Source organism: Thamnophis sirtalis, unplaced genomic scaffold, assembly GCF_051295495.1.
Source record: "Thamnophis sirtalis isolate CommonGarterSnake01/CBP01778 unplaced genomic scaffold, rThaSir2_p1.2 scaffold_5, whole genome shotgun sequence".
In the NCBI taxonomy this organism is placed as follows: Eukaryota; Metazoa; Chordata; class Lepidosauria; order Squamata; family Natricidae; genus Thamnophis; species Thamnophis sirtalis.
Genome location: NW_028261385.1, coordinates 23600449 through 23626723, shown reverse-complemented (window position 1 = coordinate 23626723; position 26275 = coordinate 23600449). Strand labels below are relative to the sequence as shown.

Here is a 26275-nt window from a genome sequence, read left to right as displayed (position 1 = left end):
TTTGGAGTATAAGACGCACCGGAGTATAAGATGCACCAAGGTTTTGAAGAGGCAAATTGAAAAAAACAAGTTTTTGCACTCTGCAGACCTCCCCAAAATGGCTTGTTTTTCACAAAAATGGGCCCATTTTTTTCCAAAAAAGGCAGGAGGCTTGTAAAGTGTTCCTGGGGGGTGCCCCCCCAAAGAATGAGCAAGAAATGGCCAATTTTTCTTAAAAACGGGCCCGTTTTTTGTCACAAAAAGGGCATGCATAGCCTTTAGGAGCTTTGCAGAGTGCTCGGGGGGGGGGGGCAAATTGAGCAAAAAACAGTCCTTTTTCACTCATTTCTGCCCTCCTCAGCCCCCAGGGGTCCTAATGGCTATGCATGGCCATTTTGGTGAAGGGGGTGGGGTTTCAGGAGGTAAAAAATGCTGTATTCAGTGTATAAGATGCACCCAGATTTTCAGCCTCTTTTTTGAGGGAAAAAGGTGAGTCTTATACTATGAAACATACAGTATATGTAAGTAAAACAGAGAAAGAGACTGGAGTTCACTTGTGAATATGTTGTTGCTAACCTATTTTATACCTTTTGTTTTGCCACCTTTTACAAATTTCTTCTCTAAACCGAATCTGGAAGTTAATGTCCATCTGATAATGAATAATGATAATCACTCCAGATTTTTTTTAAAATAATAACTTGGCTAACTTCCCAAACAGATGTTCCAAATGTGATAAACAATAATGAAAAATGCTTCTTTATTAATCGTTTGCTTCATCCCTCTCTTAATCTTATGTTTACTTTGGCTTTGCAATTTCGGTCATTTGGCAGACACTTTTCTGAAGATGTCTGTGTCCTAGATGCCACTTCTGAACAAGCACTTACAAAGCCCAGCTGTCCATATTTGGCTGAAAAATGCTTGGATCAGCACTCCTTCCATTTCTTGCATTCTGGCCCCTGCCGGAGTGGGACCGATGTGAATTGGGCTAAGGAAAGGCTCAGAATTGCCACGGACAGCATAAAGAGAGAAGCTTGTGGCTATGATACATGTTACGACTGGGAGCAGTGCTCAGGTACGCATGGATGCACTAAGTTGTTGTTGTTCCTGGACCACATTTATGAAATCAGATTAGTGGCAATTGATATGGTTAGGTAAAGGTTCCCCTCACACATACATGCTAGTCATTCCCGACTCTAGGGGGAGGTGCTCAACTCTGTTTCTAAGCCGAAAAGCCAGCGCTGTCTGAAGATATCTCTGTGGTCATGTGGCCGGCATGACTAAATGCCAAAGGCACACGGAATGCTGTTACCTTCCCACCAACTTGCATTTTCCCACTTCTTGCATACCTTCCCACTTCTACTTGCATTTTTACATGCTTTCGAACTGCTAGGTTGGCAGAAGCTGGGACAAGGAACGGGAGCTCACTCCATTACACATTGCTAGGGATTTGAACCACCGAACTGCTGACCTTTCTGATCAACAAGCTCAGCGTCTTAGCCACTGAGCCACCGTGTCCCCTTTGATATGGTTAGGCACCCATTTAGGCCTCAAAATAATTTCAGGAAGTGGTCCGACTTCATCTGGCAATAATTTAGAGATGGTCAAATTCAATCTGGGGTCAGAGCCTGGTAGAAATCCAAAGCTTTGACTTCCCATTGACTGTGGTGAAATCAAAATATTCCTTCTCTTTCTCTTCTAGCATAACCCAGTTACAAAAAATGGTTAGAGCCGCAATTTAACAAGATAAATGAATACAAACACAATAAACAGAATGCAATATCCTACCAGGATACTGGACAAAGGGATCACAGTTTAAGTGAAGAGAAGGGAAAAATTTACCAAAAGGGGTGGCAGGTTAGGGCAAAGGTTGGTTTGAAAGGGTAAGAAATTTGGAAGAGACCCAAAGGAGAAATGATTTCCCCCTCTTTCATTGTGTCTCTCCATCATGGTATTTTTCCCACTCTCAATATGGTCTAGATAAGGAGCATCTCCAATATTACTCCTGGATTGTCAAGATTTGTTAGTTTATTTTATTGTTATTGTACACCTCATGCAACAAAATTAAATGCCATATTCAGTGTACATTATAATTATAAAAATAAAACACAAACACACATCCTTCACATTCAATACAATTGAATTGAAAACCAATATTGTATTAATATTGCACTATACAGTAGAATTCAATATAGTTACTGCCCTAGGACGGTTCCACCACAAAACCGCGGTCGACTAAAGCGCGCTCGACGAAACCGCGTACCTGACGTCATCACAGCTGTGAGCGCTAAAGCTAAAATGAACCCCTAAACCTAAACCTAACCCCCCGAAACCTAACCCTAAACCTAACCCTAAACCTAACCCTAAACCTAACCCTAAACCTAACCCTAACCCTAAACCTAACCCTTAACCTAACGCTAAATCTAACGCTAACCCTTAACCTAACCCTAACCCTAACCCTAACGCTTAACCTAACCCTAAACCTAACCCTAACCCTTAACCTAACCCTAACCCTAACCCTAACCCTTACCTTAACTTGAATCGGCTTGCTTTCAAAGCGCTTTTTAAAGCGCCCTTTTTTCTCCACGGTCGCTGTTGTCGCGCTGCTGATGACGTCAGCGTCGCGCTTTAATCGGGCGCGCTTTAGTGGACCACGGTTTTGTCGTGCCACGCCCTAGGACAGATAGCTTTTCAGCCTATTTGTCCTTGCTTTTATTACCCTGTACCGTCTGCCAGATGGTAATAGTTCAAGAAAAAAAAAGAGTGCCCAGGATGAGATGGATCTTTAAGAATGTTTTGAACTTTATTTAGGCAGCGGGAGCTATAAAGCTCTTCCAAAGAGGGGAGAGGGCAACCAATGATCCTCTGGGCAATGATGTTAACCCTCTGGAGCACTGTCTTACCTGTCATTGTTCAATTGGCAAACCATACACAGATGCAGTAAGTTAGAATACTCTCTATGGTGCAGCGGTAGAAGGTCTCCAGCAGTTTTTCATTCAGTTGTTGTTTCCTGAGAAGTCTCAGGTAGTATATTCTCTGCTGGGCCTTTTTGACCAATGCTGCAAAGTGAGTGCCCCAGGTCAGGTTCTTTTTTATGATAACACCCAGAAACCTAAAACTGGCCACTTGCTCCACTAGGTCTCCATTGTTAAGCAAAGGCTGGATGTCTGATCTAGTCCACTATAAGCTCCTTGGTCTGATATTAAAGCATATTTGGTAGCTGAGATCCGGACCGTCACCACTCTCCTGGCCTTCCATAAAGCAACCAAGACCTGGCTGTTCCGGCAGGCCTGGGGCTGTTGATTAATTTCCAGCCCCACCTGATGGAATGAATGTTGTATTAATTTTTAACATTGTATTTTTAAATATTTTAAATGTTTTTACTTTGTTGTGAGCCGCCCAGAGTCCCAAAGGAGTGGGCGGCATACAAATTTTATTAAAGTTCAAATTATTAAAGAAAGCTGAACCAACTGATTTCTGGCTTAGCCACAAAGTAGAGCAAACTGGAAATATTCCAATTTACCTTTTGAGACGGAAGTGCTTGGAGGCAAGTGGTTTTTTTCCTCATTGGCGGGGAAATGTTTGTTAAAAAAATGTGTATAACAATCTATATTCCTTTCTCCCCAAAGAATTTTTCCCCACCCCTAAAAGGAAATGCAATGAAACTGCAAATTGAGATGCAGGAAAAAAAAGACCTAATTACCATAATAAGAATTCATGCACGAAAGCTCAACTGGTGACTTTGGATATACTGACAAGTACACTGTCCTTTCAAGATAGAAAAAAGACTAATGACCCAACAGGCAAGGTTATAGGCTATGAACAATTTTCATTTCTAACATTCCCAAGCAGCAGACACAATGTTCTGCAGATCAGACCATCAGGTTTTCAGGCTGGTCTGCAGCCAAAAAGGGATCATTTTTCCAATTCTTACAGGCATCCTTGGAAATCCCTTTTCTTTCCCACAAAACAACCATCCTGTACAAACTGCTACAACTGCCTCCAAGCACTTCCAACTAGCTGTATATACGAGTAGTCCTCAATTTACAATTGAAACCAGAATCTCTGTGGCTAAACAAGGCAGTTGTTAAGTGAATCACTCCTGATTTCACGACGCTATGGAACAATCTCCCCGTGGAGATCCGCACTCTCACCACCGTCCAGGCCTTCCGCACGGCCCTCAAGATCTGGCTATCCCGTCAGGCCTGGGGATAGGACTTTACTCTCTCCCCGCCCGAATGCTGAGTGAATGTTGTGCTTTTATTGTTAATTATTTTTTTACTCACATTTTCTTTTATGTCTTGTCTTGCACTCCCCCCCTCATTATTGTAAGCTGCCCTGAGTCCCCTCAGGGAAAAGGGCGGCCTATAAGTGTTCAATAAAACTCATTAAAAAAAACTTTTTTTTTGCCACGGTTGCTTAGAGAATCACTGCTGTTATTAAGTGAATTGTGTGGTCATTAAGTGAATTGGTTTCCCCTGTTGACTTTGCTTGTCAGAAGTCACCTGGGGAGGCTGCAAATAGCAGTCACCTGACTCCCCCCCCATTAAACAGGCTGATATTATTTTTACCATAATGTAAACATTGTGTTGATGGATTGATACAGCTCTGAATATCATGTGACTAGAACTAAAAGCCATTTTCTTTCTCTTATAGAGCCACATGGTAAATGTGTTTGCTTGCTGCCTAACCAGTGCCCACGTGGCGGGCAGCCCATTTCCTGCGTCCAAATGAGGACAAGAAAGATAACAGCAAACCTTTGCATGCTGGGAGCATTGAAGTGCTCCAATACGGACATTGTAATTTTACATGAAGGGAGCTGTCCAAACTAAAAGATGTCAGTTTTCCATTCCTGGACATCAATAGCATGAATGGCTGTTTTTTTGCTCTGGCCTTCCCAGATTGCTTTAATTCCAGCATCCGAGCATCTCGTTTCAGCCTTTCTTATTCGTGCCATCACCACACATGGGAAGTTCATGACAATTCCTCATGACAATTCCTCTTTTCTCCAACTGAGTAACTGAGCATGGATCACATGCACAGCATACAAAGAGTTAGCAGTGCTTTGATTCCACTGTTACAACCACCTTCTTGGCTCCTTTCATGGGATGGAATTCAGTTTCGAATAGCAAATGTCAGGAGTAAATGCCCAGTGTCCATTCCAATAATATGAGCTCTCTAAGATGGACCCTAAATTAAGAGGCGAGGTGGCGCAGTGGTTAGAGTGCTGTACTGCAGCCACATTTGCTGACTGTTATCTGCAGTTCAGCGGTTCAAATCTCACTGGCTCAGGGTTGACTCAGCCTTCCATCCTTCCGAGGTGGGTAAAATGAGGACCCAGACTGTGGGGGCAATACGCTGACTCTGTAAACCGCTTAGAGAGTGCTGAAAGCCCTATGAAGCGGTATATAAGTCTAACTAAAAATAAATAAATAAATAGCAGCTGTCCCTTCAACATGGCCGCGGCTTCTTCTTTCCATTCTGACAAGCATTTTTGCACTGCTTTAAAACTCCTCCTTATCTCTTGAGCCAGCCAGCAATTCCAATGCATTTTAAAAAAAGGTAACAGGCATTTTTCTGCTTCCTTTCTGGTTTTTCCCACACCCCACCTGTTCTGTGGCCAGAAAGTCAAACAGTTCAAAAACAAACACAGTTCTCTTAGATCAGCTAAGGTGTGACAGTGGCATCTGAAGACCTGCATTCCAACAAATTCAATCCCTTCAATCCACCATTTTTATTTATTTTTTTATCTGAAAGGAGAGGTGGAAAGCCCTTGACAAGCCAACAACCACTGATCTAAAATAGATTTCCCTCAACTATGTGTCCTCCAGATGTATAGAAAAAGCAAGTTCCTGAATTCCTTACCAACTTCAACATCAGTACAGATAATATTAGGGCAGATGGCCCAATGCTGTGGCTGCTAATTTCTCTTCCTTACCAGGATACTTCTCGATTGTATACTATTATGTTGGTAACAAGAATTATTGGTAGTTGTAGTACAGTCAGGGTTGATAGACTGCTCTTTAGAAGGCCAGATACTGAAGATGAAACTCAAATACTTTGGCCACCCAATGAGAAGGAAGGACTCACTGGAGAAGAGCCTAATGCTGGGAAAGATTGAGGGCAAAAGATGAAGGGGACGACTGGCTGGCTGGAGTCACCGAAGCAGTCAGTGTGAGCTTAAATGGACTCCAGAGAATGGCAGAGGAAAGGAAGGCCTGGAGGAATGGTGTCCATGGGGTCGCAACGGATCGGACACAACTTTGCAACTAACAAGTACTGATGCACCTGCAAACTGCAAGCTTTCTCTGGCTTGAATTATCCTAATGTCTAATTTGAGGGAAGTTCTTAAATATCATGTTGGGAAATAATATTTTAATAAGACACAAATTTACTTTGAAATCACTGAGCTCAGTGAAACCTATTCTTTACTAAGCACATATACAATTGCAACCAAACTCTGTTATTTTTTAAAAAGGTCATAAATAAGTTGTTATTTAACTCCTATGCGCAGGACAATCTATAGACTTTATTCTGAACAAAAAAAATTCGGCTCGATAATAATTACTCAGCATTAATCCACTGTAACCTTGGAACTGGCTTGGCTTAAATTTCCCAACTTTTTATTCTGTTAACACTTAACCAATACAAATAAATGGCTGCTGCAAACAGCCAACCACTTTTATTGTTTTTATGAGTCATTTCTTCAAAATAAGCATTGATATTTATTAAGAGTGGCATGTTTTATTGGAAGTGAAAGTGATCTATGCCCACAGTACTATTTCCATTGCTTTATTATGAGCTAGCCTTCCTATGAATGTTTTTAATCCAATAGGGTAAGTCTCACTTCTTTTACAATAATTTCTTATTATATGGGGCTATTTTGTGCACTATTGTATTTTAAAATCATTTTTAAAAGAATTGCTTTCCTGGATCAGCCCACCCTTTTGTCTCTAGGTATGTAGCAATCTAAGAGTGACCTTTGATATATTTCTAGGGTGCATCCAAGTGTGGTGTAACCCTAATCTTTTCCTTTTTTTTAATCCCAGCATTTTAATTTCTGTCCCTTAAAGGAAGAGTTTCTATTTCACTGTCATTTACTGTATAGGCAATCCTTGTTTAACAACCCTAAATGAGACCAGCAAATCCATTACTAAGTGAGGTGATTGTTAAATGAAATATCACCTGATTGCCATGCTTAGAGAATCACCTCCAGTTATTTAGTGAGTTATTACCATGTTTTCCTGAAAATAAGACAGGGTCTTATTTTCTTTGACACCCCCCCCCCAAAAAATAAGCACTTGGCCTTATTTTCAGGGAGGTCTTATTATTTATGAGGTTCAGGAGGTGGTGAGTGTGGTCACCTCATGGCTGCTGCTGTGTTGCAATATTTTCAGGGAGGACTTATTTTCATGGGAGGGCTTATTTTAGCCCATGTACTCAAAAGCCCGATTGGGCTTATTATTTGGAGAAGTCTTATTTTCAGGGAAACAGGTTACGCACTGTGATTTGCAATCTCCTAATATCTTCTTCATGGGTTTTGCTTATCAGCAGTTAGCTGGAAAGATTGCAAATGGAAATCAGATGATTGGGGAATCCTAAATGCAAAATAGTTCCCAAGTGCCTGAATCATGATCGTGTGATTGCAGAGATGTTGCAAGGGTACTAACTGCAAGGACTGGTTGCAAGTCACTTTTTTTCCAGCACCATTGTAACTCTGAATGGTCATTAAATGAATGGTTGTTAAGGAAGGACTACCTGTACTAGTAAACTCTGGTAGGGAGTACCAATAGAAAAGACAAAAACATGATATTAGCACGCCTGGGAAAACCCTGAGATTTTCAAATATATGTCTGTGGGTAATGCAATATATGTATTTTCTTCCATCGAAAGAAGTGACACTTGGTCGTGAATGAAATGGTTGGAAAACGTACTTTTGTTTCAAAAATCAGGATGCAACATTTAATTGCAGATTTTATTAGTAATAGCTATAATTCAGTGTAATAATTATGCCTTTTAAAATTATGAATGGCTAAGAGCTACCCATTTTGGCTCTTACTGGAACTCCCATGAATGGAGCTATCCTTTTGATTTAAGCTGCCTCCAGCATATAATTTGTCTATTTTTATTGCTGCTGCTGTTCTTTAATGTGTCTTGAGCTTCATTTGGAGGTCAAACATACATTTTCATTGCTTATAACATTGATTTTGGTAGTATTTTGATCCTGCTGAGTATCCATATACTCTGAGAAGCCAAACTCCATGTTCAGAGGTAACAGAAACATGTAGAAGAAGCCGGCTTATTCTGTGACGCCTGTTCTTCCGAAGACAAAATCTATATCCCTTACACAGCATCACTGTTTTATCTCATTCTGTTCTGTCATAAAGTGTCAAGATTTATGTTTACTGTCTGGTTTATTAAAAGATGGGAGGTTTTAGCTGCATGTCAAGCTACACACTGGGTAACGTATAGTCAGGACAGAATGTCAGCTATAAACGTATTGTTCTAGAAAAGGTGTATGTTCTAGTACAATTAACGTATCTAGCTATTCATGGAATGGTAGAACTGAATGCTTTCTGAAGTATTTATGCAACTGGGTAAACACAAGCTAGATACACATATTGTATATAGAAACACAGGTGCACTTATTTCACCTCCATATACCATCCTGGCATATCATTTAAGACAAATATTGGCAGATTGGAACATATCCAAAGGAGGCTAGCAGAATAATCGAAAGTTGGAATGAAGCCCTGCAAGAAATGATTGAATGCTTTCGATATACAGTATTTAACCTGGGAATAAAATCATGAAAAGATAAGGTGATTGTTATGTTCCAGCATTTGAAAAGCTGCCATACAGTAGATAAGACAGAATTGTTTTCAACTGTGCCAGGAAACAAAATTAAAACATAAAATATGCTTTAATTAGAGATTAAAATTTCAATGAAACATTAGGAGAGACATGGAAACAACTTGGAAGTCTCAAACAGTGGTGGGATCTTCTTTATTAGAGATGCCACCTAATGAAAGGAAAGACTCACTGGAGAAGAGCCTAATGTTGGGAAAGATTGAGGGCAAAAGAAGAATGGGATGACAGAGAATGAAGTGGCTGGATGGAGTCACCAAAGCAGTAGGCGTGAGCTTAAATGGGCTCCAGAGGATGGTAGAGGACAGGAAGGCCTAGAGGAACGTTGCCATGGGTCGGACACGACTTCGCAACTAACAACAACAACAACAACAACAACAACAACAGATATAGTCTTGTCTGTTGACTCATTGGTGGGAAGCTGTAAGGAAGTTGGGATGGAACTGAACACAGAGATAATATATGTAGCTTTTGCTTATGTGATCCTGCCAAGTTGAGAAAGGCTTAAAGGAATCAAAGCTAGGATCTTGGACCACATCTCGTACCCATGAATTTAATTTTGATTCCAGATATGAATTGTAACCAACAACTCAGAGATGTTTGCAGTGAGAAAAAGTCAAGATGACAATTACAATAAGTACACATAAAAAATGGGCACAGCTTGGACTGCACCTTTGCAGATGTCATTTGACCTTATCATTACATGGATACTTCTGTGGGATCTACAATTAAATGTTGCCCTGTGAAATCTTCTCTTTCCGGTTTAAAAAATGAACAGTCTTGACAATGAGACATTCTGAACTTTTTGCTATTTACATTTCTTTCTACAGTGCCCTTTTCCCTGCTATTCTATTTTCATTTCTCATTCAGGCAACCATCTTGTTGTTAAGACCTGCCAATGAATGTATTTATTGATCAGACTTTTATCTCAACTTTATTACTTTAGTAAGTCACTCAAAGAGCAGAGAACATACTTAATATTCCTCCCTCTTCCTGTTTTTCCACAACAAAACCCTATAGGTGGATTGGACTGAGAGAAAATGACTGGCCAAAGTCACTAAACTCCAGTCTCCCGGTTTCTAGGCCAGCATCTTAAACACTAGACCAAACTGGATTCTTTGAGGTTGTAAAATAGCAATAGCAATAGCAGTTAGACTTATATACCGCTTCATAGGGCTTTCAGCCCTCTCTAAGCGGTTTACAGAGTCAGCATATTGCCCCCAACAATCCGGGTCCTCATTTTACCCACCTCGGAAGGATGGAAGGCTGAGTCAATCATGAGCCGGTGAGATTTGAACAGCCGAACTGCAGAACTGCAGTCAGCTGAAGTAGCCTGCAGTGCTGCATTTAACCACTGTGCCAGCTTGGCTCTAAAACTGACATGATCTATCCAAAATCAGAAAGATAAGATTATTCATTTGTGCAGCTTAAGATGTATGAATATCCACTTCTATAATTCTCCCATCAGCCACGTTTATTGTGGAATTCTGGGATTTGAATTCCACATGTCTTAAAGCTGCCAAGGTGGGGAAATTAGATATTCTGTAAATGAGCTGCCAGTCATGTAATAAAAACATCACTTTAATAAATTGTTCCCTTACTGCAATTAACTTCATCTCTCCCGTTTCATGTGCTCTTGAATAGTTTTTACAATTTTTAATGATTGTTTTTATATGTGCTTATTGGTTTTCTTTTTAATTAAGTGCTGCCTGCTGCCTAGAGTCACTCTTTTTTAGATGGTGGCTATGCAAATATGATAATTAATAATAAAAATATTATTATTATAGAAATGAAGTCCAGATATTTAATGGCATACAATTATTTTCAAATCCATAATGTGAAGTGTGATTGATTTGGGATCTTTATATATTGTTGTAAATTATTATAATGTAATATATTATATATTTCTAAGGACACATCCTTTGTAGCTTGATATTTTTTAGCCATGAAAAGAGACATCTTCATATGTGTTATCCTTCTGAGCCTTGTAGTTGAAAAAAGTTTTGGATGTTTCTGTGATCATTATCCATGGAGTTCTTGGTCCACATGTTCAAAAACTTGCAATTTTGGGACACAAAGCCGAACCAGGTTGGTACAAAAACAAGGAGATTTTTTTCCCCTGTAAAAATAGGAGCCATCATTTCCACTTGCTTAAGAAGACATTTAAACTTGTGTTCTAAGGATATTATAGACAAACATATAAATGTTCTTGTTTTCCCATGATAACCAAAGGAAGAGGAAGTAGGGGGAAATGTTGGAAGATATTGAAAAGTGTTCCAATATCTAAGGGGTGGTGTGTTTGTGTGTGTGTGTGTGTGTATGTCAACCTTTTCTCTAAAGTACCTAAAGGAGAACAAGAAGCAATGGATAGAAACTAATCAAGAAGAGAACCAACCTAGACAAAGGGGAAAAATCCTGACAGAACAGGAAATTCATCAGTGGAACAGCTTGCCTCTAGAAATTATGGGAAATTGTGGAGGTTTTTAAGAACTGATTGGACAGTCGTTTGTCTGAGATAGTATAGGGCCGTGATGGGACACGGAGCCATTTCTTAGGGCAGGCGAGGCATTGCCCTGTCAGCTCCAGCGCGCATGTGCACGCTGGCCAGCTGGTTTTGGCCTTCATTTTGACTGTTTTTCTACCTCCGGAGGCTTTCCTGAAGCCTCTGGAGGGCAAAAAACAACCCAAAGCACAAACCCGAAGTTCGGGAACAAACTTTGGGTTTGCATGTTTGGCCGGAGGCTTCAGGACAGGGTCTAGGACTTTTTGTCTCCTAGTCTTGGTTGCCCTTGATTCTCCACAGCTGTTTCTTCTGAGGAGGTGGAAGGAAGGAATTCTTTAGAGGATGAGAAAGGACAATTAATATAAATGCAATGGAAGGAGAGAGGCTTAAAAGATTTTGCCAAAATGCCTTCCTCCCCCGCTCCCCCCCATATTGCCTCCTCCCCCCCGTCAATACAGGGCTCCCCCCTCCCATCAATACAGGGCTCGGTGCTCCTTCTTCACAGCCCACAGCTGTGGGTGCCTGCAAAGCCAGGCTGGAAAGGAGGAGAAAAGAGTGGGGACTCTCCAAGGGTGAGCAAATAAAAAGACATGCCGAAACATCTGCAGCTGCTGTGGCTGCCAAACAGGATGCCCCCATCTCTTTGCTCCCTGGCTTGGTTGAGGTTCCCCAATCTCTCTCCCCCCTCTCTCTCTTTCTCTTTCTCTCTCTCTCTCTCCACCCCCCATCCCCACCCCACCAATGGCTCAGCATGAAGAACTGGGAGGAACTGTGCAGAGGAAAAGGAGGAGGAAGGAAAGGATGGGTGAAATGGGGGAGAAAGAGAAACAGAGAAAAAAAGAAATGCAACAGAGAAGATACTGAGCCCCGGTGGGCTTGCTTTTAAGAAAATGATTTGGGGGCTTGGACTTGGTGGTGGAGCAGAGCGGGGATGAGAAGGAAGGTTCAATAGATCCAAGGATTAAATGAAACAGCAGAGAGAGTTGTGGGTGGTGGTGGTGGTGGTGGTGGTGGTGGTAGAGGACGTCAATTCCCGTAGGCTGTGGGTCACAGTGTTTGCGCATGGAAGGCAGGAAAGCGCCCAGCTCTCAGCTGGTTGAGCTTCTACTTTTCCTCCTCTATGTTTTTCCTGGCTTTGGGGAGGGAGTCGTTAGGTTCTCATGTGTCCCCCACCCCCAATCGCCTGCCCAACAAAGAGAAGTTCTGAAAGTGCCAGCAAAGGTGGCGAGGAGAGTAAAGGAAGATCCTATGTTAGAAGATCCCAAATGAAGTTAGAAAGGCTGGGTCCCAAACTGGGACTTAAAGGCTTAACTGGAATGGGGGGAATAGGGGGTAGCTCTTCACCAAGGACCCCCTCTCCTTTCCCCTCCTGGGATCGCCCCCTTTCCCCCAAAAAGCAGAGAGGCTCAGTATTTAGTCGGAGCATCTCCCAAATTCCCCCATTGTGTGTCACTCTTTCTCTGCCCCCCTCTCTTTCTCCCCCATTTCTCCCCCCACTTTCCTTTCTCCTCCTTTTCCTCTGCACGGTTCCTCCTAGTTCTTCATGCTGAGCCATGGTGGGGGGGCAGAGAGACAGAGAGAGATGGATTGTGGGGAGCAAAGAAATGGGGGCGTCCCATTTTGAGAAGCCTCCCATCACAAAACAGCTCTGAGAATGGGAAAGTCCTCCCTTCGCAAAACAGGGGTGAGAAGGGGAAAAAGGAGGTCCCCCCCCCTCTCAATGCTGTTTTGAGATGCAAGGCTTTTCCTCCCCCTTTGGGATGTGAGGCCAAAAGGGGGGACATTGTGCGCGCATCCGTAGGGTGAGCACAGGGGTGGGGGTCATGCGCGTATGCACGGGGGATGTGGAGGGGGTGGGTTGTGTGAGAGAAGCATTGCATTATGGGTGTGGGCACGCCAGCATGCACGCCAGTGCACATGTGCGTGCTTTCGGCACTCGAGGAGGTTAGCCATAACTGCTATAGGGTCTTCTGCTTGAGCAGGTGTTGGACAAAAGACATCTAAGGTCCTTTCCAACCAGTATTCTCTTCTGTTAAAGGAAAGGCTTATATTAATCAAAACCTGAGCCAATGCTTGGTTTGAGATCTTCCAAACTCACTTTTCTGCCTCTCTTCCTTTTGAGAGAGCAGTAGGAATAGATAGCATGAAGCTCTTCGTGTGATAAGATTCCTCTCTGGTTTGGGATCCATCCTCACAACAATGAGCTTTTATACCTACATGTGGCTATTTGCCATGCCTGCCAAAATCCATAGCTAACCCTTGTGATGCTTGCTAAATGCTAAATGGATGACTAGATGGAGTACATCTCTGCAGCACAGACAAAAGTAGGAATTCAGGGGCATCTCCCCATCCTCATTTTCTTTCATTGTCATAAGATTTGGGATGAACGTACAATATCTTCATCTTGCAGGGCAATAGTGCAAGATGATTATTATAATAAGAATTTTTGTGACCAACTGTGCCAATGGGCTGAATCTCGGGCTTGTAACCAGCAAGCATGTCCCATCAACTGCCAACTTGGTGACTGGGAAGAGTGGTCAGAGTGTGACCCATGTGTTAAAAAACAGGTAATTTGAGCATGAGATGTACAGGGGTGAGAAACTTTTAGCAGGCAGTTCTCTGCCCAGTTGCTGGGTGGGCATGGACATGGTGGGTGTGGCCTTGTCAGCCTCCTGCACCACAGCACTGGTGTGTGTGTGTGTGTGTGTGTGTGTGTGTGTGTGTGTGTGTGTGTTTCCCCTCTCCAGGCTCCAGAGGCTTTCGTTGAGTCTTTGGAAGGGCGAAAACGGCCTCCCCAGGCTCCAGAGGCACTGGAGGCCAGAAATGGGCCCATTTCTGGAGTTCTGGGGGGGCAGTTTTTTGCACTCCCCAAGCCTCTGCGTACACCCTGCACTTATCTGCATCTAAAACAGGCCACATGGGGACCCCTGGGAGGAGTGGGGTGGACGGGGCCAGCCAGGAGTGGGATTTGAGGGTTCTCCAAACTGCACAGAATCTAAGCCAGAGGTTGTCCCGAACCTCTGTGACCTCGCAGCAGGCCACCCCTGAATGAGAAGGAGCATAGTTGCCTTTGTTTTCAGCATGAATTCAGAAATATGGATGCAGAGGGACCATAGTTTTTTAAGATACACAAAACTCCAAGTCCTAGTTCTATCTCCTGCATCAAGTACCAGGTTCTACCTTTGTATGACCTGCTAGCAGAAAAAAAAAAGTCTCTCTGCAGCTGAAATTTTAGATGAGGTAAGCAACTGTGAAACCCCCATTAAGAAAATTTGTTCTTCTTGTTTGCTTCCCATGCATCGATTTCGCCTTTTAGTTCCGTGTCAAGTCTCTTCTACAACCATCTCAATTTGGAGGTCAGGATTCTTGTGGGCCAATGGTGGATGACCGGCCCTGTTTTCCAGAAAAATTATGCAACGTAGAGGAAGTGAACTGTGGAAATAAGTTTCAATGTGATAACGGTAATCCCTGTTTGATTATCTTTATGGTCAACTACAATGAACATTCAATTTAACCAGGGGAGCCTGAGGGGAGGAAGTAAAAAGTAAAAGCAACAAAAGAAAAAAACACCAAGATGATGGTCTCAACCATGCAGTTGAAACGCCATTCTCTTTTACTGGTGGGAAGGATTGTGTTGTTGTGGCTGCCACTATCTTGGCTCTTCTGGATTTAACGGATTTTGGTTAGCTGATTTAAGACACATTAGGAATAACACTTAGACTTATATATCACTTCACAGTGCTTTGCAGCCAGAGGTGGGTTCCTACCAGTTCGCACCAGTTTGGTAGAACCGGTTCGTCAAATCTACTGAACCGGTTAGAAGAGGTTCCACCAGTGGACCCAGAAAGCAGGCCACACCTATAGAAGGGGTTCCAAAATTTTTTGAAACCTACCACTGACACACACAGACTCACACAGAGAAAGAGAAAGAAAGAAAGAAAGAAAGAAAGAAAGAAAGAAAGAAAGAAAGAAAGAAAGAAAGAAAGAAAGAAAGAAAGAAAAAAGAAAGAAAAGTGAGAGAGAGATGAAAGAAAAAAAGGAAAAAGAGACAGAGAGACAAAAGGAAGGAGAGAGAGAGAGAGAGGGAGAGAGAGAGAGAAAGAAAACACATGGCCGGCAAGCCACTCCCACCAGGTCACATGGCCAGCAAGCCACTCCCACAAAGGAGGCCACACCCACAGAGTAGGTTCGAAATTTTTTTGAAACCCACCACTGTTTGCAGCCCTCTCTAAGTGGTTTACAGAGTCAACATATTGCCCCCCAGCAATCTGGGTCCTCATTTTACCCACCTTGGAAGGATGGAAGGCTGAGTCAACCTTGAGCCTGGTGAGATTCAAACTGCCAAATTGCAGGCAGCCGACAGTCAGCAGAAGTATCCTGCAGTACTGCATTCTAACTACTGCACCACCATGGCTCTCAGACAAATATGAAAATATGTATCATGCATAAAATATATATCCATAATATATGCTAAGTCCCATTCCCATTTCACACAAGCTTAAAATATGTAAAACGAATAAAATAAATATGTATAATACCCAGGGATGGGTTTCAGAATTTTTTACTACCAGTTTGGTGGGCATGGGTAGGTGGGGGAGGATGTGGCTGAGTGGACGTGGCCAACTTGACATCACTCACATACATGCCCACTCAGTCACATCCCCCCCCCATCCACGCCCACCAAACTGATGAAAGTTTCTGTTTTGCCAGTTGGGAGGCTGACAAAGAAGCTTCGCTTTCCACACCGCCACTGCTTCTACAGCACCAAATGGTCCGTGCCCCCCCCCCTTACACATGACCCAGGCTTCCAAACCACTACCAGTTTGGCTGAAGCAGTCTGAACTTGTAGGAACCCACCTCTGATAACATCCTATTCATTTTTAATGGAAATTATTCTTAAATGGGCATCCCTTTCCCTATAATAGTCCATTAAAAGAAAGTTTTCCTGTTAACCATTCTTTAAATTCTGAACTTGAAACTAATAAAATATGGTTCCAACCTCAGGATGTTGATATACAATTCCTCTTAGGTGTTATCAAAAGCAGTTACATGTTTTCCCCAAGCAACCCAAAGGACTCATTTACCAACTTGTCCTTTCTGTGCTCATTTAGATTTACAATATATATATATATACATATACATATATACATATATACATATATATATACACACACACACACACACACACACACACACACACACACACACACACACACACACACACACACACACACACACACACACATATATATATATATATATATATATATATATATATATATATATATATATATATATATATATATATATATATATATATTATCTCACCTTTATTATTACTTAAGGCAATAAACAAATCGAATATTCCTTCCTCCTTCTATTTTCCCCATAATAACAACCCCATGTAGTTGGACCAACTGGTCCAATGTTACCCAGCCAACTTTAATGCATAATTTTCTAGCCTGATGCCCTAACCACTACAGCAAATTGGCTCCTTCCCCATTTACCTGGGGCAATGGTGTTTCCTAATAATGTTTATAATGCTCTCCTTTCCTGTTTTCCAAAGCCAGCAGTTTTTGAATTCCAGTTTTGGGGCGATTATGAGTTATGACTGCCATATCCGAGTTCCAAAATTTGTGTCATCCACTAGACCAGGGGTCAGCAACCTTAAACACTCAAAGAGCCACAAAGGTCCTAACCGGAAGTCCCTCATTCAATTCTGGAGCAGACCAGAAGTCCAATTTCCTCACCATAGAGTCTCCTCCTTGCATCTTTTTTCCTCTTCCTGTCCTAACCAAAAGCCCTATCAATTGTGGAACTGACTGGAAAACCCGCCCATTGCCATTGAGTCTCTTCCTGGCACGCCCTGATTCCCTCCCCCCCCAACTAGAAGTTTCTCTCAAAATTGTTGTGCTGACTGGCGACAGGGAGCCGCAGCAGAGAGATGAAAGAGCCACATGTGGCTCCAGAGCTGCAGGTTGCTGACCCTTGCACTAGACAGCACCAAAGAGCCAATGTCTTCTGCCTCTTTGCTGCCATCTAGTGGTCTCCTGACCCAGCTAAGGCAATGCTACCTTAAGATTAAGGTGGGGAACTCACCATACCTGCCTACTTTGAGGAATGCCATAAAGTCAATGTTAGATTCTGTGTCTGAAACTAACAAAGCCACCTTGATTTTTCCAAAACAGGACGCTGTATTGCCAGGAAGCTAGAATGTAATGGAGAAAATGACTGTGGAGACAATTCAGATGAACAAAATTGTAGGAGAATAAAAGCTTTCTGCACGTCGCCATATCAAAGCATACCCAGCGTGCACCTCATGGGCTTTGGGTAATATACATGAAGAGCTCTTCTCATCATTGAAACAATGACATCTAGTAGTCCCCGAGCTAGCAGAAAACTGTCCCACCCTTACATGCTTCTCCCATTGTTCATCTTTATATAACAATATTGCTAGATGGTGGTGTTTTTAATTTAAAGGGTTAAAGATATATTATGGAGTGATGGATTTCCTGGATAAGCAAATTCTTGCCTGAATCATCAGTAAGGTGGTAACGACAAGGGAACCCATAGAAAATTATGGTACCATTTATCAAGATGATGGCAGTGATTACAACTGATGCACATCAAAAGGGTGTGGGGCAGTGGTGGGTTCCTGCTGGTCCTGACCGGTACAGCCATGCCGGCAGTGGCCTGGAGCAGCTGAGAGTCTACTGGTACGGTGGCTCATTTGGCACACCCGCCCATGCTCTATAGCTGTATTTAATGCCAAAAGGCACAATGCACATGCGCGCACAGCCTGCAGAGCCGGCACGCACTCTGACAAGCAGCTGGGTGTTGCAGGGGCGGTGGATGGGTGCATGCATGTGCAGCACACATCAGGCTCATGCATGGACAGACCATGATCAGCCTATTAGTAGCGACGGTAAGAGGAACCCACCACTGGTGTGGGGCACTGGTTGCTTGGCTGCAGCCATCACCTTGACTCTCTCAATCCCTCCAGAATGTTCTCTTCCCTGCCAGTCTGAACTTTGTAAGTCCAAATAAACCTAGATACTAGAAGTGTTTCAGAATACCTGCTTTCTATTCATTTTAAGAAAATAAAATGTACTTTGTAAATTTGATAGGCTAGGTAGCTGGGTGCCTATTATGGGAACTGTCTGGGAGCACATGTGGGCTTCTTTCTTTCTTTCTTTCTTTCTTTCTTTCTTTCTTTCTTTCTTTCTTTCTTTCTTTCTTTCTTTCTTTCTCCATCCAATTTATATGGATGCCTCTCTCAACTATATACCCTGGGTGATGAACTGAATTAAAATAATAAAAATAATAATTATTATAAACATTACAAAAATTAGAGTGCAAAGCAGCTGAACAAAATAAAACCCAGATCAGTAACACAGCCAAGAAGCAATAGCCCTACACACACTCAGGGCCAGGGCCAGGCACAGAACTACATTTTAGGGCCTTACAAAAAGCCATCGTCAGGATCATTCTGATCTCTGAAGGGGGAACATTCTACAAAGTGGACCAGTGGTGGGTTTCTATTATTTTTACTACCGGTTCGCTCATAGACGCATGCACGCAATGCTTCTGCGCATGTGCCGAAGGGTCCGGGCAGGTGGATGGAGCCCCCCGCCTCTGCTACTACTGATTCACCTGATCCGGGCTAAACCAGCAGCAACCCACCTCTGAGGTGGACGCTACAACAGAAAAGGCACATCTTCTAGGCCCTGCCAATGACTATTCTTTGGCTGATGGGACTCAGAGCATGCCCAGACTGCTTAACTGGATCCAATGGGTAGAAACAACTGAGGAAAGAAGGTCCAAAGGCATGAAGAGCTTTAAAGGTGAAAACCAGCGCCTTGAATTGCACCAAAAAGAAAACCACTGACAATCAATGCAGCTCATGGAGTTTTGGTGTTATATGCATCTCATATTATTATCCATGCCACCACATTCTGCTCCAGTTGAAGTTTTGGAATGCATTTCAAGGGCAGCCTCACACAGGGCACATTGCAGTAACCCAGAATGACAAGTCAGAATTGCTTATCATTGTATCTGACCATCTTTCTTTTGTTACAATGATGATTCTAGGTATCATATCCTGGCTGGAGAAACCCGTGGAGAAGTCCTTGATTATTCATTCAATAACGGTAGCTGTGTTGTGCTGAAAAGTGAAGACCAACGAACTAGATATCGTCTACCTGCTAACCTCTACAACATCACTTTTGAGGTGATTAAAAAAATAAGACTGGGCACTATATTAGCTATTGAACAACTTCAGTGTATGCTCATCAACTTTCCTCCTAGATTTATCTCTCCGTTTAGCTACCCACCTAAGAATTGGAAGATGTATTCCAAAGGAGCAGGATGGGGAGCAGTCTAACCATGGGATGAATGATTTCACAAAGGTTCTCCTCCTTTGTTCTTGGAACAAAAGGATCCTATCTAATAACAGTCCTTGGTAGCTCTGTAACATGCCTCTCCTACTGGGAATGTTCATTTTTGTTGTATTAAAGCAGTAGAAAAGAACCTGTTTAACACTGAACAGAACAATCAGGTGCTGAGTGGAATATCACTAGTAGGAGCAGTGATTAGAGTCAGTGGCATATTAAGGCTCACTAATGCCCTAAGCATTGACAAATCTTGGTGCCCTCCTTCTTTATACATACTGAACAAATCTTCATTGGATTTTTTTTTCTCAACTTTGTGGTGCCCACTTGGGCCTGGTGTCCTAACCACATGCTTAGTCTGCTTAATGGTTAATACAAACTGGTTAGAATGCAGTACTTCTGCTGTTCACCAGCTGCCAGCAGTTTGGCAGTTCAAATCTCACCAGGCCCAAGGTTGACTCAGCCTTCCATCCTTCCAAGGTGGGTAAAATGAGGACCCAGATTGCTGGGGGGCAATATGTTGACTCTGTAAACCACTTAGAGAGGGCTGGAAAGCACTGTGAAGTGATATATAAGTCTAAGTGTTATTCCTAATGTGTCTTAAATCAGCTAACCAAAATTCGTTAAATCCAGAAGAGTCAAGATAGTGGCAGCCACAACAACACAATCCTTCCCACCAGTAAAAGAGAATGGCGTTTCAACTGCATGGTTGAGACCATCATCTTGGTGTTATTGCCATCTCAGTATGCAATTGAAGAGACCAAGGTATGGAGAAAAATAGCCAGCCCAGCACAATTTTGTCTCAATAGCACAAACACCATTCCTTGCCTACTTCATGACTCAAACTTGACTCCTCCATGCTTACTTGCAATGTTGTGAGACATGTTCAAGTGAGAAAGAGATTGCAACAGTAACAGATGGTTTGTTGTTTGCAGTTCCATTACCCTTGTCCCCACTTTGAACACCCAAACCAAGGTTTCAAATGTGCTTGTTGCTGAAGCAAATGGGATCCCCATGGGATTTTGTTAATGCATGGACTACTGAACTTGGCTCAATCTCTGTCTCTCCCAGCATTCATATAACACTGTAGACATTTTTGCATATAAATGTTTTTTTAAAAAAAATATTCTTTTCAAACAATTTTTTTTTTAAAAAAGTAAATTTTTATTTTTAATGGCTTTTCATTCTGCTGCCTCCCCTCCCAAAACACCTCTATAATTATACAAATCTCTGTTGATAGGTGAAAACTCAAGAAGATGATGTGATAACCACATCCTACACCAGCTTAACACCCTTGGTCCGTTCTTATGATAAAGCCTCCTCTTCTAGACATGTTCATTGGGATACTAGTGGGATCCCCTATTTTTGGGGCTCAATATCAACCACAACATCAACCTCATCTTATGCGTTCAAGCAAGCTATGAAAGCATCCCAAAAAATGGTAAGAAGCTGTATCCTAGGAAGTCAGCGCCTTCTATATTATAGGCAGTCCTCACTCAGTGACCACAATTGGGATTGGCAGCTCGGTCATTAAGCAAAGCTAAATAAAACCACATCAGTACTTATGGTATGATTTCAGCTTCCCTTTAAAAACCTGTTATAAATGTGAGGACTGAACATTTCTCATCACTCTTGTAACTATGAATGAAGGTAAAAGAGGCAGTTGCTAAATGAAGAGAACTAGTATTGCAGGGGTCCTCAACCCCCGGGCCACAGCCCAGTACCAGCCAATGGTCCATTCGGAACCAGGCTGTGTGACTGGCTGGCTGGCTGATGCACAGATATGTGTAGCTTAACTGCATGAGCGGGGGACCGGTTCCCCTCTCCCCCCCACTCACTGGGCTGCCAAGCTGTAAAGGTTGGGACCACTGTTGTGTAGTCTTTTACTGATACGATGATGTTCTGCTATAATCATTTGGAAGTAGTGGTATTTGAGGTGGGGAGGGGTCAAAATGAGCAAAATGGTAGACAGAGCATTGCAATATATGCGTACAGAAGAATGCAATGCTTAATCTACTATCTTGAAAACCCAACCCCCTTCAATAGGTTTCATTGCCTGAAAGAGAATTAAAACAAATATTCTGCACAAGCCTTTTGACAATTTCATCCTCAAAATTTCAGTAAAGACCTCTTAATGTTGACTTAGTTCCCTGTTGCATTTTCAGTTGATTCAGCTGCTTTCCTTTTTTTTAAATGCAGCCAGCACCAATGGAAGTTTCCTCCAAGAGAGATGTTGGTTTATATGTACACATCGTTATTTTGCTTAAAACTTAAGGTCCCATTTGATGATGGTGTGCACAACTTGATCTTTCCTATTGTGAAATTACTTCCAATAGCCAATTACTTTTATCTGATTAATTGTATGCTATCAAGTCATTTTTGACTCCCAGTGACCACAGATATAGAATTTCTCCATGATAATCTAACCCCAACCTAGTATTTCAGATCTTCCATTGGTGTGTTCATCACCAATTATTTGGACTTTTTAATGTATTTATTCTCAACTCTCAGCATCAGCCATGTTTATTTGGTTTCTTGCGTAGAACACGATGGGTAGGACATGACTTCGCAACTAACAACAACCTGTATTTCCATTCCATTCCATTTATTAGACTTGTATGCCGCCCTATTCCTGGAGGGACTCAGGGCAGCGAACAGACATAGGGAAGGGGGGATACAAAAACAACGGAACAAGACAGAATACAAAGACAAGTTAAAACCACACAACAATCAGCAATTTGAGTGGGGCTGGAAACTCATCAGCCCCAGGCCTGCCGGAACAGCCAGGTCTTAACGGTTTTGCGGAAAGCCTGAAGGGTGGTGAGGGTCCGAATCTCCACGGGGAGATCGTTCCAAAGGGCCGGAGCAGCCACAGAAAAGCCCCCCCCCCAGGGAGTTCCCAGTCGACATTGGCTGGCTGATGGTATCCGGAGGAAGCCTAATCTGTGGGATCTAATTGGTCGAAGGGAGGTAATTGGCAGGAGGCGGTCTCTCAAGTACCCAGGTCCGATACCATGTAGGGCTCTAGCACCTTGAAACACGTCCGGAGTCTAATAGGCAGCCAGTGCAGCTCGCGGAGGATAGGTGTAATGTGGATGTACCGGGGTGCACCCACAATCGCTCGCGCGGCTGTATTCTGGACAAGCTGAAGTCTCCAAATGCTCTTCAAGGGCTGCCCTATTTATTTATGTAATTTATTTATATAACACATATGGCCACCTATCTCATACAAATTGCTCTGAATTACCCACAAGGCTTAAAAATCTAAAAAGGTTGCAGAGAAAAAGAGAATACAAGAGGCAATAGCACAATAAAATCTCTGTTTTGTTATGTTTCCTAAGTCTTCCAAATATATTAGGATCCATAAAGTGTTCGCAGTTTCAAATTTCACGGCGAAGAAGCAAGATCTGCAACTCTCTAACGTGTTTTTAAACTCTTTGAAAAAATTGCCTCTGGAGTACAACTATGCTCTATACAGCCAGATTTTTGATAACTTTGGGACACATTATTACACATCTGGTATATTGGGAGCCAAATATGACCTTCTGTACCAGTTTAGTGAGGAAGAAATAAAAAATTCAGGTAAGTGGGTCCATAGGATGTGGGTGTCAGGGTTCCAAATAGTATCCAAAATTAAATCAGAGTCCAAGGCAAAGTATTGCTCAAAGTTCCAATTTATTAAGATGTTAGCACATCTGGGAAAACCTGAATCGGAGGCTTCCAGGTTTTCCCACCAAGTTGAAAGTTCAAGATCTTGCTTCCACACCCACAAATCCATCATATGGTTCAATCTCCCACTGCCATGCTGGCAGTTCCACCCATCCAGTTCCGGTCAGGTGCAGAGGTGCAAATACAAAGGATGACCTTGGCTTTCTATAAAGAATTTTGTTATGACTACATATCATCTAACTCCATACAATCCCCCTTCCCATTTTCCCACAATAGAAACCGCATAGTAGAATAATAGAAAGTGTGGCAGGCCTGAGATCCACAAGCAATTATGGCTGCAGGCCTAATAGTGAGTGCTAAAGATACAGTGTAAACTATTTATCTTTTGTTTCTACAGAAACAAAACTTGGATTGAATTCTTCTCTTTGTTAATGAAAATTGGAGCGCCTAATGAGAAAGGTTCCCAGGTGTTTCATTTCCCAAGCCTGTTTAAAAAAACTAAATCAAAAATTTCAATTTAATGTGTCCATGTGGCAATGGGAGAATGAGAAAAGGGGTAGGAACCACCTATGTATAAAATCCCCTAGATTTTTAGTGTACCGATAAAAAGCCTTTAAACTTTACTTTACTTTATTGTCATTGTACGTATATACACAGTATGCACATACAATGAAATTCATATAACACCCAGAGACCAGGCCCAACACACATAACAATCCCCAAACACACCCCCACCCACCAAAGATTCCCCACCCCTAAACCACCCAAGCATCCACACAACAGACCAAGTAATGCTGTCAAACAGCCCACTGATGGTGACCCTTTAGTTCATTGTTGAGTGCAATAATAGCTTTGGGATAAATGCTACTCAGAAGACGTGTGGTCCTAGTTTTAATTGTTCTGTATCTTCTGCCAAAAGGCAACAGTCTAAAAAGATTATAAGCAGGATGGGAAGAGTCTCTGAGAATGTTATGCAACTTCCTCAAACAGCGAGATGCGAAGATGTCATCCAGGGCTGGTAGCTGGAGCCCGGTGATATTCTGGGCAGTTTTAAGGATTAGAGCTTTTTTGTCCGCTGCAGAGCTGCTCCTATATCATGCAAGAATGCCGTATGTCAGGGCACTCTCAATAGTATGACGGAAGTAGATGCTGGGATAGATTTATCTTCCTTAGCATTCTCAGGAAGTACAGCCTCTTCTGTGCCTTCTTCACAAGCATTTTAGCATTCATGGCCCATGAGAGGTCCTCTGAGATATAAATGCCCAGAAATGTAAAGCTACCAACCCTCTCCACCTCCTCGCCATTTATGTACAATGGTAAATGTACATCTTTCTTCCTCCTGAAGTCAATTATAAGTTCTTTAGTTTTTTGGGTGTTAAGTGTAAGATTATTTTCTTTACACCACAATGTCAGTCCTTGTACTTCCTTCCTATAAGCAGATTCATTGTTCTTATTAATGAGCCCCACCACCATTGTGTCATCCGCAAAAACATCATTCACATTAAAAAAAAAATTAAAAAGTCTTTCAGGGGTCTATACATAGAACAAAAAAGTCAAGATGGCAGCCACAATGATGCAGTCAAAGCTTTATCTCTAAGGGACATTAAAATTAAGGCAGGACTTCAATTACACAGTCATAGATACCATCTTGACTTTTTTATTACTCCCTCCCCTTCCTTAGATGCCCCTGTATATTTTGCAACTTGAAGGTGGAAAAATTGTAGGTTGGCCAGGCAACATCATTTTTAAAGATTCGGTACTATAAAGCTTGACAACTTTGATAATTTGAGAAATTTTATTTTCTGTTTTTACTATTGAATTATACCTAGGTTTAACCACAGAACAAATGGAAAACTGTGTACTAATAGAGACACAGAAATATGTTTTCTTCTTTAAGTCAACTGAACATAGCGGGTATTGCAGCGGAAATAAGCTTACAGAACGCCATGAAGGTAAACAATATTTTCAATCAATCAATCAATTCACTATGGGTTCCCAAAGTTTAAGGCACTTCTTTTCCCACTTAAAACATACAACACACCCACAGACACACACACACACACAAACATTAAATTGTCTATATCAGGGGTGTCAAACTCAATTGTACTGAGGGATGCATCAGGGCTATGCTTGACCTTGGGGGGCTGGGTGGATGTGGCTGCCTGGGTGGGTGTGGCCGCCTGGGTGGGTGTGGCTGTCTGGGTGGGCGTGGCTGCCTGGGTGGGCGTGGCCAGATTGATGCTACTCCCCAAACTGCTGGCATGTTTCCTCTTGTGTTGGGTAGACTGGGCCGAAGCCATGTGGGCCGGCCCCTTACATTTTCCAAGGTGGCACCACTGGCCAGTTTCAACCACACCGCAAGCTGGATCCATCCCGTGTGCCTTGTGTTCATCCCCTCTGGTCTATATCTTTTAATTATCCAGACTTTAGTGGCTTCTAATAAAGGTCCATTATCCAGTGTAAGCAACCAGAACCACTCCGTCAATAGTCTCAAGTAGGTCCTTTATTGCTGACCACCTCTATTACAAGAAACTTGCAAGGCTGCTTCTCCTTGGGAAATGGTAGATAAAGACCTCAGATTTTCCTCCCCTGAACCAACTGCAACCTGGAATGTCTCCCTCCCTCTCCTTCAGCCAGTGAATCCACCACCTCCATGCAGTGAAATATATAACTCCACTCTGTAACTCATCCATTTTAGGTTCCATGTTGAAATCATCTGAACGGTCCATTTCCCTGGTTCAGGGTGGGCAGGCACGGTATGCTGCAGCTCTAGCCTGGGAACGAAAAGGCTCTTTGCCAGGACACGAGATATTTAATGAGTGGCTGGAATCAGCCAAGAACAATCCAATTGTGATTGATTTTGAGGTAA

At 42.4% G+C, this 26275-nt stretch overlaps 2 protein-coding genes across 2 annotated transcripts in view; both read left to right on the top strand.

The window, feature by feature from the left end:
• LOC106540086 (complement component C6) overlaps positions 1–6657 on the top strand; it is a 50171-nt gene extending 43514 nt beyond the window's left edge. The window contains exons 17-18 of the mRNA XM_087715458.1: positions 810–1051; positions 4633–6657. Coding sequence (XP_087571584.1) covers positions 810–1051; positions 4633–4808 — 418 coding nt within the window. The 3' untranslated portion in view covers positions 4809–6657. The remainder of the gene's footprint in view (positions 1–809; positions 1052–4632) is intronic.
• A 65-nt stretch (positions 6658–6722) lies between these two features.
• The window catches only part of LOC106540087 (complement component C6), a 39081-nt gene continuing 19528 nt past the window's right edge, over positions 6723–26275 (top strand). The window contains exons 1-10 of the mRNA XM_087715457.1: positions 6723–6812; positions 10773–10932; positions 13758–13914; positions 14664–14808; positions 17536–17677; positions 19439–19577; positions 20978–21178; positions 23079–23319; positions 25236–25358; positions 26105–26271. Of these exons, the coding sequence (XP_087571583.1) occupies positions 10790–10932; positions 13758–13914; positions 14664–14808; positions 17536–17677; positions 19439–19577; positions 20978–21178; positions 23079–23319; positions 25236–25358; positions 26105–26271 (1458 nt within the window). The 5' untranslated portion in view covers positions 6723–6812; positions 10773–10789. The remainder of the gene's footprint in view (positions 6813–10772; positions 10933–13757; positions 13915–14663; positions 14809–17535; positions 17678–19438; positions 19578–20977; positions 21179–23078; positions 23320–25235; positions 25359–26104; positions 26272–26275) is intronic.